Raw genomic sequence first — 15472 nt, forward strand, 5'->3', positions numbered from 1 at the left:
CTTCAGCAGCCAGACAGCTGTCAGGAGCTGGAGTGAGGAGGAGGAGGTCAGCAAGAAAAAACACCTGGTGTCAGTGGTGTTTTATTCAAAAGAAGCCAACATTCTTTATTCAAAGAAACCCAAACCGTGCAGGCCTCGTGATCACAGAAACCTTTCCCAACAGGTCTTGCCCCAGTGAGGTAGTTGTGAAGGCTGAAGGTTGCTACCCTCCCACCACTCTCTGAAGTCTCCTCCTCCCCCTGGTCCTTCCCAAGCAACCTGAGACTCTGACACCTTGCCTGTCTTTGCTCCCTCCTCTTAATTTCTCTGTGTTCTGGGAGACCAGCAGGGAGGGGAGCTGATCGCAGCAGGATGGGGAGACCCCCTGGCTTCTTCAGCAGCCTGCCTGAGCTCTGCCTCTTGACCCCCGCCTCCAGCCTCCACTTCTGCCTGGGATTCTGGGCTGCTGTTTGCCACAGAATCTTCCTGCCCTCCTGCCTCTTCAGTTTCCAACACCTCCTCTTGCTCACAGTCTGCTCCCTCTTCTCCCTCGGACGACTCAGCGTTGTCATCCCCCCCCCCCCCAGTTCCCTGGCTCTGAGCCTTCTTCCCTTGAGGGATCCGCAGTTGGTTCCCCCTGCCACTCCTATCTGCATCCAGCCGGCCCAGGACAGCAAGCAATGAACAGAGCTGGTAGACATCCCAGTACCTTGCATCTTCTAGGTGCAGCTGGTGCGTCTAGTCGGAATAATGTTGCTCATCTTTGTCAGGAAGGACCAGCTCAGCCGCATCAAGGAAGTGATGAGGGAGACAGTGGGCACAGGCATCATGGGGAAGATGGGGAGTAGACCCTGACAGCGGAATTCCCTACGTCTATCTTTCTGTCTTTCTATCTGTTTTTATAATCTCTGCCAACCAGTTTCCCCCTCTTTCCTGCTTGCTCACTAAGAGCCATCTTTGCTCCCCCCTTGCAGGGTAACAAGGGGTGTGTGGCCGTGAGGTTTGTCTTCAACAATACCAGCTTCTGCATGGTCAATTCCCACCTTGCTGCCCACGTGGAAGACTTTGAGCGCCGAAACCAGGATTACAAAGATGTAACTTGTTGGTCTCTGCTATCTGGATAAGCAAATTGAGTCATGTTTCTGTAACTTTCCTGCCTGTGTGTAGCTCAGGGTAGGCAGCATTTGTTGTTGCTTAGTCGTTTAGTCGTGTCCGCCTCTTCGTGACCCCCTGGACCAGAGCACGCCAGGCACTCCTGTCTTCCACTGCCTCCCGCAGTTTGGTCAAACTCATGCTGGTAGCTTCGAGAACACTGTCCCACCATCTCGTCCTCTGTCGTCCCCTTCTCCTTGTGCCCTCCATCTTTCCCAACATCAGAGTCTTTTCCAGGGAGTCTTCTCTTCTCATGAGGTGGCCAAAGTATTGGAGCCTCAGCTTCACGATCTGTCCTTCCATTGAGCACTCAGGGCTGATTTCCTTCAGAATGGATAGGTTTGATCTTCTTGCAGTCCATGGGACTCTCAAGAGTCTCAAACATCAATTCTTCAGTGATCAGCCTTCTTTATGGCAGGCAGCATAGTGCTCTCCAAATGTTGATAGACCAAAATTCCCATAATCGCTAAGAATTGGCCTTGCTGACTGGGGCTCATGAGAGTTCCACTTCAGCAACACCAGGAGGGTGCAGTGTCGGCGATCCCTGCTGCTGCAGCTGCTCCACTAAGGTTTCTACTAGAGCAGCCAGTAGAGAGCAACATAAACCGAGTGGCAGAGATGTATTAGATTAGATTATAGCAAATGTGGGCAACTTCTCCAGTGATCGGGGTGGGAGTTGCAGTTTGTTAAGGGCAGTAACGCGAAAGCAGAGCGGCCATTTTGCACGGAGAAGGTTCCAGGCTCAGTCACCAGTGTGTGCAGATCGGGCTGGGCATGATCTCTGCCTGAAAGCTGCTGCCAGTCCATGTAGTCCGTCCTGAGCTTGATGGGTCAATGGTGTGCCTCAGTATAAGGTAGCTTCCTATGTTCCTGTGTACTACAGCAGGGTTTGGAGGGCCACAAGCGCCCTGCCCATGAATTAAAGAACCAGGGGAAATTCTAAAAGTCTTTGCTGAAAGGACATCAAAGCAGGGGCCAGGTGAACCTCTTTGGGAGATTATTCTGAAAGGTCGGGTGCCATGACTGAAAAGGCCCTGCCATGCTTGAAAGAGCAGGAGTTCCCTGGGAAAGGGATTCCAGTCAGTGGAGAGGGAGTGCAAAAATAAGTGGGCCTTCTTCTGGTACCCTTTTCCCAAACCTTGAAACACTTGAAAGGCCAAATGGGATGCTCTAAATTGGGCCTGGAAGCAGTTCAAGAGCCAGTCTAGTTCACAGAGCACTAGCCTAATATGATCATACTGCCCAATCCTAGTTATCAGTCTTACTACATATTGCAGGAAGTGGCAGCAGGCTGCCCCCCGACCCCCGACCCCGTGAGCTAGCCTGTAGCTGTGGTTTCTTTGCTTTTTTCCAGCACTGTCATCTGATCACTAAAAATGAGCTTCAGAGACTTCTGACCTACGACCAGGTGAGAGACATCTTTGTGTTATATGTGGTGGTTTAGGATATTGCCCTGTTTATTTCCTTTGTCTGGGATACCCCAGCCTAGGCTAGAGAAACCACTTTCAGGCAGTTAGGAGCAAAGAACATAGGATGACTGTGACTTCTACAAATGCTTTTTAAGGTTGCAGGTTTGTGCAACCTGAATTAGAAGCAAGTCCCAATTAAGTTGGAGGGTTGCCTTGGAATAAGTAGGACTGCTCTGCAATTTCCCAGTTAGAGGGCTTTCCTAGCTCAGCACACGCTCCAGGTGTTGTTGGACTCCCATCAGCCCCAGCATAGCTGCTGTCCAGCAATATCTAAAGGTCTAAGGTTTCCTGCTCTAGGTTTTGCATCTGTCTGGAAAATCTGCGTTGCTCACATGTTCTTAGCAGCAGAGACTTCCATTAAGTCCAATTAAATTGCTGGTGCTTTTTGTTTTACATTTTTCTCTCCAAGGTTTGTGTGTTCATCATGTTGACGACCTTTCTCCCACTTGGCATAAGGATCATCGGTATTTTGTGTTGAAACAGAGGCCTGATTGCTGCACCTTACGGTGGATTTCAACTCTGTGAGCGTAGTCATGCCTTAGCCCTTTGAGAAGGATGCTGCAAGGAAGGCAAGGGGGGGGCAGCCTCAGACTTCCAACATATGCAAAACCATCATAAAACATTAAAAACTTCCCTAAAGGCTGTATAGTTACTTATCTCCTTGACATCTGACGGGAGGGTGTCCCACAGGGCAGGTGCCACTACTCAGAAGGCCCTCTGCCTGGTTCCCTGTAACTTCGCTTCTCACAGTGAGGAAACCGCCAGAAGGCCCTCGGTGCTGGACCCTGATGCCTGGGCTGAACAATGGGGCTGGAGACACTCTTTCAGGGCTGAGGCCATTTAGGGCTTTAAAGGTTGGCGCCAACACTGAGAATTGTGCTCAGAAACGTCCTGGGAGCCAATGTAGGATGCAAAAGGATGGTTTTGCAGTTGCTCATAGTGTCGGGGGTGTATTCTGGTGGTTGTTAACAGTTTGTATGGATTATTGGTACATACAACATTGCATATTGTAGGTATGGCTAACCTGTGGTCTGCCAGATGTTACTGAGCTGCAGTTCCTGTTGGCTCCAGCCATCATGGCCAGTAATCAGGGATGAAGGGAATTGTAGTTCTGCAGCATTGTGAGGCCCACGTGTCTGCTGCTCCTGAGTTAGAGGATTTTCCTGCCGTGTGATGCAGCAAAGTAATTTAAGATGACATGGGGCAAAACTGCACAAGCATCCTGTACCTTTAATAAATGTGTATAAGATAGGATTTCAGCAGGTATACCCCTTTTTTTACACCTGGCTAACCTACTAGTAGGTGTGGAGAGAATCAGAACTTACAGGGTTAAGCAGTTCTGAGTGACGTCTCACATTCTGAGGCGTGGCTTTGTTCACAGAAGGGAGTGTTTCTCTGTGTGCTTTGTTCTTCCGTGTTTCTGCGGTGAGGAAGCAAGATGTGTGCTCTCTCACCGGGTGATCTATGATGTTTTTCTACACGATTAAAGACTTTTGGAGATAAGCAAGAACGCTTGCGTGCAGCTTGATTTATTACACACACATCGCAACAGTTTCTCAACCGCTGTGTCGACTCTGCTACAAGTAGCTGACGGAGAGCTATTCGCGAAGAGCAGTGAGGCGCGAGGAAGCCTACTGGACCCGGTCCAATAGCTATCCAAAAGCCAAAGTAGGGAAGCGGGTGGTGCTGTGGGTTAAACCACAGAGCCTAGGGCTTGACGATCAGAAGGTCGGCGGTTCGAATCCCCGCGACGGGGTGAGCTTCCCTTGCTCGGTCCCTGCTCCTGCCAACCTAGCAGTTCGAAAGCACGTCTAAGTGCAAGTAGATCAATAGGTACCGCTCCGGCGGGAAGGTAAACGCCGTTTCTGTGTGCTGCTCTGCTTCACCAGAAGCAGCTTAGTCATGCTGGCTACATGACCCGGAAGCTGTACGCCGGCTCCCTTGGCCAATAAAGCAAGATGAGCGCCGCAACCCCAGAGTCGGTCACAACTGGACCTAATGGTCAGGGGTCCCTTTGTTGTTGTTGTTTAGTCGTTTAGTCGTGTCCGCCTCTTCGTGACCCCATGGACCAGAGCACGCCAGGCACTCCTGTCTTCCACTGCCTCCCGCAGTTTGGTCAGACTCATGTTTGTAGCTTCGAGAACACTGTCCAACCAGGGGTCCCTTTACCTTTACCTTTACCTTTAACCTACTAGTACTTCACCTTGGTCTTCCAGCACAACAGTGGCTGTTAATAGACTCCATTGTCAGGCAACAGGGGGTCTTTTGCTTCTCTGCTTATAAGCGATTTCTTTTTGGCTTTAGCTAAACATTCAGCGTACCCAAAAGACAGCTTTTGCTGATTTCACAGAGGGAGAGATCAAGTTCATCCCGACGTACAAATTCGACTCTAAAACAGATTGCTGGGACTCTAGGTAAGCGCCTGCTTGATAGTTGAGCCTTTGTAAGTAAGTCCTCTCAATCATTCTTCTGCAAGGCTTGTTTGTTTTTCCTAGTCTGCTGAGATGCTAGTAGTGTCCTGCCTTTCCATCCTCCTGAGCAGGCTAGTAAAACATATATTTTAAACATGGCTTTCTGCTAAGCAAGCTGTTGGAGGAGGGCTAGAGTTGAGGGCTGGGCGGACTTCCTTTCCTCTGCAGCCAGAATGGACACCAAGCCACGGAGGAAGAGAGAGATCCAGCTCTCCTTCACCTGCTCACTTTGCTTGCATGGAATTCCGGGTTGCCAAAGGCTGCTAGGCGAGTTGTGAAATGCAAGGCTGTGATATGTTGTCTTCCTCAAGCCATCCCTGCTCAAAGTCTCTGGAAATGTTTTGGCTCCTTTTCCACAAGCAGCCTTTCCCCCACATTTGTCCTGATAACCAGCATCCTCTGTTTCATGGCGTGTATAAGCAGAGAATCCTCTTTGTGTCAAGGAAGTCTGGGAATGAGACTTGGTGCTCTCTCAAGATGAGTCTGCCAGGGCATAAGAGCATGAGAGCAGCCCTGCTGGATCAGGCCATTGGTCCATCTGGCCCAGCATCCTGTTCTCACATTGGCCAATGAGATGCCTCTCGAGGAGCCCACAAACAGGACCTGAGTGCAACAGCACGCTCCCCTCCTCCAAGCCATACTGCTTCTCTTGGTGGAGTATGGTCTGTGGCCATTATGGCTAGTAGCCATTGAGCCTCACCATCCAGGATTTGGCATATTCTTGTGGCTCTTGACAACTGTCAGAAGCCACCTAGGCCTGCTAGTTTCATTGCTCTTGCTGTGGTAATGGGGAAATCAAAAGGACAGGCGGAACATGTAGTGACGAAGCCGGAAAACGGCAGGCTCCTTTGGGCAGCATTTCAGGTGCCAGAAAGGGTCTTTTGGATCACTGAAGAAATAGTGTCTGAACAAGAATAACGGGGCCCCTTGCTTTGGGGAAGGATCATCATTTGGTGGTGTGCCATATGCTTTGTATGCAGAGTCTCAAGTTGAAAGGCACCTCCACCTGAAAAAGGATTGGGCCACAGAGAGCTGCTGCCAGCCAGAGTAGACTTAATTAATGAATTGTGGGGTTGGAAGGGATCACGAGGGTCATCTAGTCCAACCCCCTGCAATGTAGGAATCCAAACTGGGGGAGGTCAGAAATTCATTCTGACCTGGTAGAAGGCAGCTTTTGATTTCCTGACAACTCTCTCCATGAGGCAAAATGCCTGCACACCTGCAAGGTCCGCCCCTTCAGAAGTTGGACTCCCAAACCCCCATCATCTCCAGCTCTTGACCGTGGTCAAGATCACAGGCCGTGTGTGGAGCCAAAGTTTGACTGTGTGAGCCTTGTGTGTTGCCTCAGCCAGTCCAACAGTCCTGGTGTCTCTCCTGTCTCCTTGCAGTGGGAAGTGCCGTGTGCCAGCATGGTGTGAGCCAATCCTCTGGAGAGGAGGCAGCGTGAATCAGCTCAGCTACCGAAGCCACATGGAATTGAAAAGGAGCGACCACAAGCCCGTCAGCTCCCTCTTCCTCACAGGGGTAACACCTGCCCTGGCCAGGGCTATCGTCTATTCAGGGTTTTTAGTTGCCTGCTATGTGGCACCTCCTCGAATCTGGGCAGGCCCTGACCAACAACCAGGCCCCTTTCCACAGAGCTCCTCCTTGGCCAATGACTTCCGGTGCAAGGAGTGGGCAGGTTTTGGCTCTGTTAAATCCCTAGGCTTCCATTCTCCACTCTTCTGAGTAAACGCTGCTCCTGCAGGCATGGCAGACCACATGGGCTGAACTGTATACCTTAACCGTTGGCTCCATTCATCCAATGGAGCTTCTGTGGTACTTGGCTTGGAGCATTTGGCATCAGCCCATTGGCTCCGGAAGTCACAGCCGCTGCCATCCTGGGGAAGCTCTCAGAGTTACAGTACTTGCCTCTTTCAGGGCTGGGAACAGGGGTGTGGGAGTCATAAAGCCAAGGCAGAGGCTTGTAAATACTGCAGGGTGCCCCCTGACATTCCTCTGGGCAATGATTACCTTACAAGGAGAGGGGAGTGTCAAGCTTGACCGGATGAGGTAACAGGAGACTTTGGAATGCAGCCATGCAGCTGGACAGAACAAAGGATAAAAAATGTGATCGGAGAGGAGAAGAGGTCTCAATGAGCTCCTCTCTCTCTTATTATGGAATATTACTCGCTCTCTATGTCTTTATTTTATACTAAAGAAGTGCCACTTGTAAGGCTGGCTCCGACAAGTGGTGCCCCGTGTGAGGCTGAATAAAAGGATACGACTGAGGTTTTTAAAAGAGAGCTAAGAAGTGATTTGAAGCAAACAGTCTGAGGCAGACAAAGAGGATTTTAAAAGAAACTGTGAGAGGATTTTCGATCCAAGCAGTGAATATCATCGGCTCACTACGTCCGGCAAGGATTGCAAAGCGCTTTACATCTTTAAAAAAAGATCCCGGTGAGTCCGATCCCTTTTCTCCTTCTTTTATATTGATTTTAGAAACATGGGCAGCTCTTTGACTTCTCCGCAACAGAAATTTTTAAAAGACTTAAAATTTCTCCTCTCCTCCAACAAATTGGAAGTTCCAGAGGGTGATTTGATACAGCTTATTCTGTGTATTGATGAACATTGTCCTTGGTTTCCTTTGAATGGAACATGTGAATTAAAACATTGGGACAAGATTGGTGAACATTTTCATGGGCTCCCCAGCAGTAGTGCTCGGATTTTAAATGCTTGGTGCAAGGTTCGATATGCTATGGGTTCTTTATCACCAAAAAATATCTCCATGGCTGCATTGCCAACACAACCTCCAGCTTCTTTAATTCAGCCTGCTGTGCTGGCATCTGTTCCAATACTGGCTTTGCCTGCAGCCCCAGATCCCAAACCTCCGGACTACAGTTCCTCACCAGAGGACCCACTCCTGCAAAAATACTGTGGTATGGCTGGCAATGACCCTGCTCTTTCAGCAGCAGAACCAGCTAGCCCTTTTCAACGTGCAGTCCTTGCCTGTTCCTTATCTCAGGATACCATGGCATTCCCTGTTATTGTGCCCCCTGCTGGTGCTCCAGCAGGAACTCAAGCCCAGCACCAACCTTTTGACTTTAAAATCTTGAAAGAGCTCCAATTGTCAGTGAGGACGAATGGACTTCAAGCACCATTCACACAGGCACTTTTGGAAGCCACATTAGCCCAGCTGTTGGTGCCAGATGACATCAAGCTTTTGGCACGTACAGTTTTGCCCCCATCAGCTGGTGTATTGTTTGCTTATGAATGGGAAATCGCCTGTGGTTCTTATGCTCCTGCATTACAGCAACAAGCAAGAGGGAATAATCCTAATCTTACCCTCGCAGATGTGATGGATGCTATGATGGGGCATGGCCCCTTTGCTCAGGCTTCAGTACAAGCCACACTGCTGCAGATATTATTGAGGGATACTGCTCTTGCTGCTCAACAAGCAATGAGAAAAATCCCGGAACCCACCAGTATCCAGTCTAGGTGGGGTTCAATCAGACAAGAACCTAGAGAATCATATTCTTCCTTTATGGACAGGCTGATTACAGCAGTGAGTAGACAAATTGAAAATCCTGAAGCCAAACAAATAATTATCAAACAATTGGCCTTTGAGAATGCAAATGAGGATTGTAAAGTTGTATTGAGACCGATCATACACAATCCTGCCACAGACACAGCAGCCATGCTTCGCATTTGTCAGTCTGTACGTACAGCAGCTCATCTGCTGGTGGCAGCGCAAAATAAAAACCAGCCTGTAGCCACCGATACAACGTTTCCAGCGTGGCAAACCAAGATCACCGATACCTCAGTGTGGGTAGAACGGTGGCCTCCACCAAAAGAAAAATCCGTAGCACCAGCTTGTTTCTGAATAGCTTATTTCTGAACAATTGACTTTTGGCCACATTGAACCATCTTCATCCCACTGGCCCCAGCAGACAGGAACGGTTTGCTTTTACATTGCCAGTATATCACAATTCGCAGCCCACACAGCGATATCAGTGGGTTGTCCTGCCTCACAGCATGCGGAACTCCCCTACACTTTGTCAACATCTTGTGGGTGAAGCATTGAAACCTTTCCGCAGGCGCCACCTAGAGGTGCTGAACACCAGCTGCATCTGACAGTATTTGCTACACCATTGTTGCCAACAGGAATTTTATATGCTCAAACGGACAAGAAGAAGACTATCTGCATTATAGAATGGTTACATTTACCTCATACCCCTCCGAAGAACATTTATTCAGTAATTGAATCCACATCAGACATTGTTATCAAAGGACGTTCACGAGCGATAGCTCTGAGCGGTTTTGATGTTGCATCAATTTATTTGCCTTTTTCACAGACTGAACAGCAGCATTTATTGATCACAAATGCTGCCGTGCAAATTGCTTTGGCTGATTTTATAGGTGTCATCATTTTTAACCCCCCAAAGGATGACCGTTTGACATTTTTGACACAGGTCACCTATGTTTTGGCTATCCCCTTGTCTCTCACACCTCTCCCCTCTGCACTAACCCTCTTCACGGATGGAACGAAAAGTAGGGGGGTGGTGACATGGGAGGAGGGAGGAAAATGGAAATGTTATTTACCCCTCCACAGTCTTCTGCCCAGCGAGCTGAGCTAGTGGCTGTGATTCTTGCCTTTCAATCCTTTCCTACTCAACCTTTCAATCTTATTGTGGATACTCAGTATGTATATCGCCTTTTTGCTATTTTACCAATCTCTTATATAACTCCTTCCTTGGATTCTGACTTATTTTCCTTGTTTCTTGCCCTGCAGGCCTTACTTCAGCACAGAGAGTTCCCTTATTATGTTGCACATCTTCGCTCCCACACATCGCACCCAGGGTATTTAGCAGAAGGCAATGCACGAGCAGATGCAGCATTGAGGGACATTTCTGCCTTTTCTCTCTTTTCTGATCCTATACTATGTCATAACACCTTTCATCTCCCTGCGAAAGCATTGGCTAAGCAGTTTTCTATTCCTTTGGCTCAAGCTAGGGATATTGTGTCCCAATGTGCTTCCTGTTCTAAATCTCAGCTGGCCATTCCTTTTGATGCTGTCAATCCTAGGGGCACGTCTGCATTGGCGTGTTGGCAGATGGATGTCACACACACACCTGTGTTGGCTCCACTCTCCAAGGTTCACCTCACGGTGGACACCCACTCTGGATTCATATGGGCTACGCCCATGAGGGGGGAAACAGCTCGGCATGTCATTCAGCACACTATCCGCTGTTTCTCAGTCATGGGTAAACCTGCGCGTATCAAAACTGATAATGGTCCAGCGTATATTTCTAAAACATTTTCGGAATTTTGTATGTTGTGGAATGTGAAATTAACTCATGGCATACCCTTTAACTCCACAGGTCAAGCTATAGTGGAAAGAGCACACCTGACGTTCAAAACACTATTGCTTAAACAGCTTGGCGGCCGAAGCATACCAACAGCGGATATCCCTTCGGCTGTTCACCAAGTTCTTTTTGTGCTTAACCATCTTTTATATCCACATAATAGGACCCATACTCCCGCGGAATTGCATTTTAGGAAGGAGGAGGCACTCCCTCGCCCCTTGGTGGTGTACCGACGCTTGCCTGATCCCGCATGGCATGGACCTGTCCCGCTGATCACGTGGGGACGAGGGTACGCGGCAGTGGACGTCGAGGACAAGCCTTTATGGGTTCCAGCTCGATGCGTGCGGCCATGGCGAGTCCCTTCAACTGCGGAAGTGCCTTCCTAACCATTTGCCTTGCCATCTTTTGCTGCACCGTTATACAAGGAAGAGAAGCAGACGATCCAGTCCAGTTGAAACCACCATATTTCACCTTATCGGCTGGCAAGCATCTGTCGCCTGAATCCTACTCTGGCTGGCAGTATCCACGACTCAGCCACTCTCGAACTAGAAGAACAGTGTTGTTGAATAAGACTTTTAGGGGTGAAAATTATCATAAGATATGGAGGAATAATATTTTTGTACAAGATATGATTAAGTTTACTAGTTTATTGCATGCTTCTAAATGTTGGTTATGTATGCACATGCCGCCCTTTGCCAGTCATTCAGGCATAATGCTTCATGGTGTGCCTGTCAATGGATCTTTTCAATTTACTAATAGCATATCCCCTAAGCAAACCTTTTGGCCTCCAGTACAATTGACCCTCCATGAGCCTGCCCCCATTTGTTTTCAAATTAAAGAGGGGAAAGAATCATGGGGCATATATCCAAACTGTCAATATACTTTGAAATTCATGTTTAATAGCTCTTGTTCTCTTACAGGAACATACAGTGACCAATCTCAGTGCTATAGGGGTGACACCAGTGCATGGCTAAGAAACTAGAAAGGAAGCCTACCATGCAGCTTGGAATCAGAATTCTTACATTCTTGGCTTCCGGATGGAAGTTGGCTTCGACATTTATTGATTATAGTGATTATTATAGTAGTTATTTGCATTATTTTGTGTTGCTATATACAATGTATTCCTTCTTTAATTTCTGTATGTATTGCATGGTTCTCCAGTCTCACAAGAGTCGCTTATCACGCTCGACATGACCATATATATGGCTCTGATTAAAATATAAAGAAAGAGGGCATGTGGGAGTCATAAAGCCAAGGCAGAGGCTTGTAAATACTGCAGGGTGCCCCCTGACATTCCTCTGGGCAATGATTACCTTACAAGGAGAGGGGAGTGTCAAGCTTGACCGGATGAGGTAACAGGAGACTTTGGAATGCAGCCATGCGGCTGGACAGAACAAAGGATAAAAAATGTGATCGGAGAGGAGAAGAGGTCTCAATGAGCTGCTCTCTCTCTTATTATGGAATATTACTCGCTCTCTATGTCTATGGCATCAGGCCTTTCTGCTCTTAACTCATACCCCCCCTTTAGTCCATAGCCCCAACAAATGTGCTCCCCCCCCCAATAGGTGAAGGTTGTGGCTGACCGACGGTACCGGAAAGTGTTTGAGGATATTGTTCAGTTGATGGACAGGATGGAGAACGAATTCCTTCCCTCCCTGGAGGGAGGTAAAGACGAATAGGATCCTCTCCAACCCCTTAAAGAGGGTTTGCTGCAAAAAGACCAGGGGGGAAAGAAGCCCTTGGCCCATCTAGCTCAGTCTTGATTTCCGGGGGATCTCTCCCAGCCCTACCTGGAGATGCTGGGGATAGAACCTGGGACCTTTGCATGCAAGGCAGATGCCCTTCCACTGAGTGGCAGCCTCTTCCTCTTCCTCGCAGGCAAAGACTCCAGGGGTAGCCAGCGTGGTGCCCTCCAGATGCTGGACTACAACTCCCATCATCCCCAGCCAACATGGCCAGTGGCAAGTGCAGCAAGATCTGGAGAGCCCCACGTGGACCTGTTGCATGTGCAGTCCCCTAAATGAGAGCCCGGGGCCAAGGACAAACTTCCCCCTGGAGCACGTTTCCTTGCCTCTGCTGAAGGCAAGCACTCTCTTTCCTCCCCCCCCCCCCTTTTGCTCTGCAGTTTCCGTTTGAGAACGTGAAGTTCCGGCAGCTGCAGAAGGAGAAGTTCCAGATCACAAACAACAGGCAGGTCACCCTCCACTTCTCCTTTATCCCCAAGCTCAGTGACAGCCAGTATTGGAAGCCATGGCTTCGTGCTGAGCCCTGCGAGGGATACTTGGAGCCCAGCGCATCTCTCTCTGGAATCAGAGAACTGTAGAGTTGGAAAGGGACCCCAAGGGTCATCTAGGGAAGGCCTTGGTTTCCTTTTCATCCCCCCTTTTCCCCTCCTCTTCCCAACCCTCCTCCCTCAAACCTTGGGAGTTTGGTAGAGCAGGGGAGGCTTAACATTTGTGGGCTGCATTGCCCCATGCTCAAGCCTCCAAGGGCCACACGTCAAAGCAGCTGAGCCCAAAGTGTAAAAGTGTGTGTGACCAGCTTTAAACACACACACACACACACACACACACACACACACACACACACACACACAAATGAATTGAAGCCAAAAAATGCTGGAGGGTCCCAAAACACCTTTTGGCATCGCAGGGAACCAGTGAGAGCAGTCCGTCCAAAAATTACTTTTTTAAAACAATGCGTATTTTTATGTTGTGGAGGCACAAAAATATCTTGGGGAACATATAGAACTAGCCAAACTTTGAAAAACTCAATGAAATGTAAACTCAAAAAGAAAGTTACATTGGGGGCGCAAAAATCCTTTAGGAGACAAATAAGTGCTTTCCCTTTTTATATTCTTTTGTTAGGATCACTTTCTCTCACCCCCCAGTATCCTGTCACCATCTTCTGTGCAGCTGCTGCTTTGGAGGACTAGAGAGGAAAGTGGGGTGGGGGTGGGAACTGAGTCGCTTCTTCTCCTAATTCTTGAAGTTAAGGTTTCCCCCATACACCTGTGAGAACAGGATGCTGTACTAGATGGGCCATTGGCCTAATCCAGCAGGCTCGCATTGTGTCCTTCTGTTCAATTCTTCACCGTCTTCACTTTTAATTTACAGACAAGCCAACTTGGCTGTGCCATAGAGTGTATCTACCTGACCTCCTCCCGTTTTAGGTGAGACGGTGGACATTTCCCTGGATGTGTACGTCAGCAAGGAAGAGAAGATTGAGGCTATCTTTGTCCTTCACCTTGACCGTGGCAAGGACTATTTCCTCACCATCAGTGGGAGCTATCTATCAAGCTGCTTCGGGACCTCCTTGGAAGCCTTGTGCTGGATGTCTACCCTTCCCACTCGGCTTGCCTGCTTGAAAAACAGCTGCTCTTCCACTCAGAAATGTGGGGGCTGGGGGTCCTCCGCTGCATTCAGCTTCAGCTTCTGTAGCTGTGCATCCGCTTCCTGTGTGCTGTTCATGCCCTTTGTTTGCCTTGACTGAGTCATCCCAGGTTCTGGTCCTCCCACCTGCCCTTTCGCAGGGCCACTGAACCGTGTGCATTTCCCTGCCATCTGCCCAGATACTGTTCAGCCAACGGGCTGTTTCTTTCTCTTCTCAGGGCCTGGGCCATTAACACCCTTGGTTGTCTTTTGCTCTTGCCTTCCTCCTCTGATCTCAGGGAGAAGGTAACAGCTGGTTTGATATCCTCTAGATGTTCTTGTAGGTACAGACAACGCCCCGTTGACACGGGGGTTGCGTTCCGAGGTACCGTGCGTTTAAATGAAATTGCGTATATTGGGGACAGCATTGGAAAAGCCTGCAAACACCCTCTAAACTTCCGGAAACCCTTTTGAAAGGCCTTTTGAAAACCAGCAGCCTCCCTGCAAAACTCCTTGCTCCAACTCTCCGCAGGCCTGAAAGGTCGGTGCCAAAGCTCCTGGGAGGGAGTCGAGATGCTGTTTCCATGCCGCTTTGCCGCTTTTGTGCTCTGGGGGGGACATTTTGGCCCCTTCAAGTGCCCCTTCCAGCTTTGCGGCAGTGTGCATGTGCCTCGAAGGCACGTAAATGGAGTTGCCCTTGTCAACGATCAGCAGCTGCTCCATGCAGTGGCAGCTGGTCCCTTAGGGCAAACCAGGCACTACCCCAACAACCTGACTTTCCTCTCAGGCAACCCGCACCTGCCTGCCTTCTGACTCAAATCCAGTCCAGGTGGTGGCTCTAGCTCTCTGCTTTGGTCTCTTCCCTAGTCTCAACGTGGCCCTTGTAGAACTCGGCAGAGGAGAACGGAGACGAAACCAGAATTTGCCATCACTGCTTGTAACTGATTTTGCGCTGCTCGGCTCTGGGTCCGCTTGCGATTGGCAGCACGGGAGGCAGAAAGCCCAGTTTCATGATGCAGGCGCCAGCCCCCTCTGGCCCCAAGAGCCAGTTTTCTCCTTGTCTCTGTGCTCAGCAACTGCTGCACAGGCTATGCCACTCTGGCTTACTCTTACCACCTGAGCACTGGCATTTGGGAAGCAGTAGTGGCTGCTTTGGGGTGGCTCAGGGAAATGTCACTCCTCTCGAAATCAGATATACTTGGGTGTATTATCCTAGCCACAAGGAGACAGTGGTGACTGTCAATTTGGACAGCTGTAGACATTTAGAGTCATGGAGGATATGTTTATCAGTGGCTACCGGTCAGGGCTATTTCTTGCCACTATTATCACAAACCACATGCTTTTGATTGCCAGTTTCTGGGGAACATGATGGACAGAGTGCTCTTGTCCCCGTGTCCCTATGGACTCCCAAGGGCATGTGGTTGGCCATTGTGGGAACAAAATGCTGATCTAACCCAGCAAGGCTCCTGTGTTCTTTAGCATGCACCAGCTACTCTTGCACTAAGACTCTGATACAGTATGTGTCATTCCCCACACCAATGCGCTCTCTCTCTCTCTCCAGGGGTGGGGAGTATTGGCGGGGGGGGGGGAGGGGGGATGAACTGGTTCCTAATCAACAGCTGCCCTGGGGATGAGGGGATCAAATTCTCTCTCTCTCTCAAGACAGGGGCGGGGAGTATTGGCGG

At 49.3% G+C, this 15472-nt stretch overlaps 1 protein-coding gene across 1 annotated transcript in view; it reads left to right on the top strand.

Annotated features, from left to right (window-relative positions):
• Positions 1–14080, top strand: part of LOC144326499 (inositol polyphosphate 5-phosphatase OCRL-like) — a 45159-nt gene extending 31079 nt beyond the window's left edge. The window contains exons 2-7 of the mRNA XM_077923024.1: positions 2486–2539; positions 4905–5014; positions 6460–6595; positions 11982–12090; positions 12540–12707; positions 13589–14080. Of these exons, the coding sequence (XP_077779150.1) occupies positions 2486–2539; positions 4905–5014; positions 6460–6595; positions 11982–12090; positions 12540–12707; positions 13589–13908 (897 nt within the window). The 3' untranslated portion in view covers positions 13909–14080. The remainder of the gene's footprint in view (positions 1–2485; positions 2540–4904; positions 5015–6459; positions 6596–11981; positions 12091–12539; positions 12708–13588) is intronic.
• The last annotated feature ends 1392 nt before the right edge of the window (positions 14081–15472 follow it).

This window comes from Podarcis muralis, unplaced genomic scaffold (assembly GCF_964188315.1).
Source record: "Podarcis muralis unplaced genomic scaffold, rPodMur119.hap1.1 HAP1_SCAFFOLD_80, whole genome shotgun sequence".
NCBI lineage: Eukaryota > Metazoa > Chordata > Lepidosauria > Squamata > Lacertidae > Podarcis > Podarcis muralis.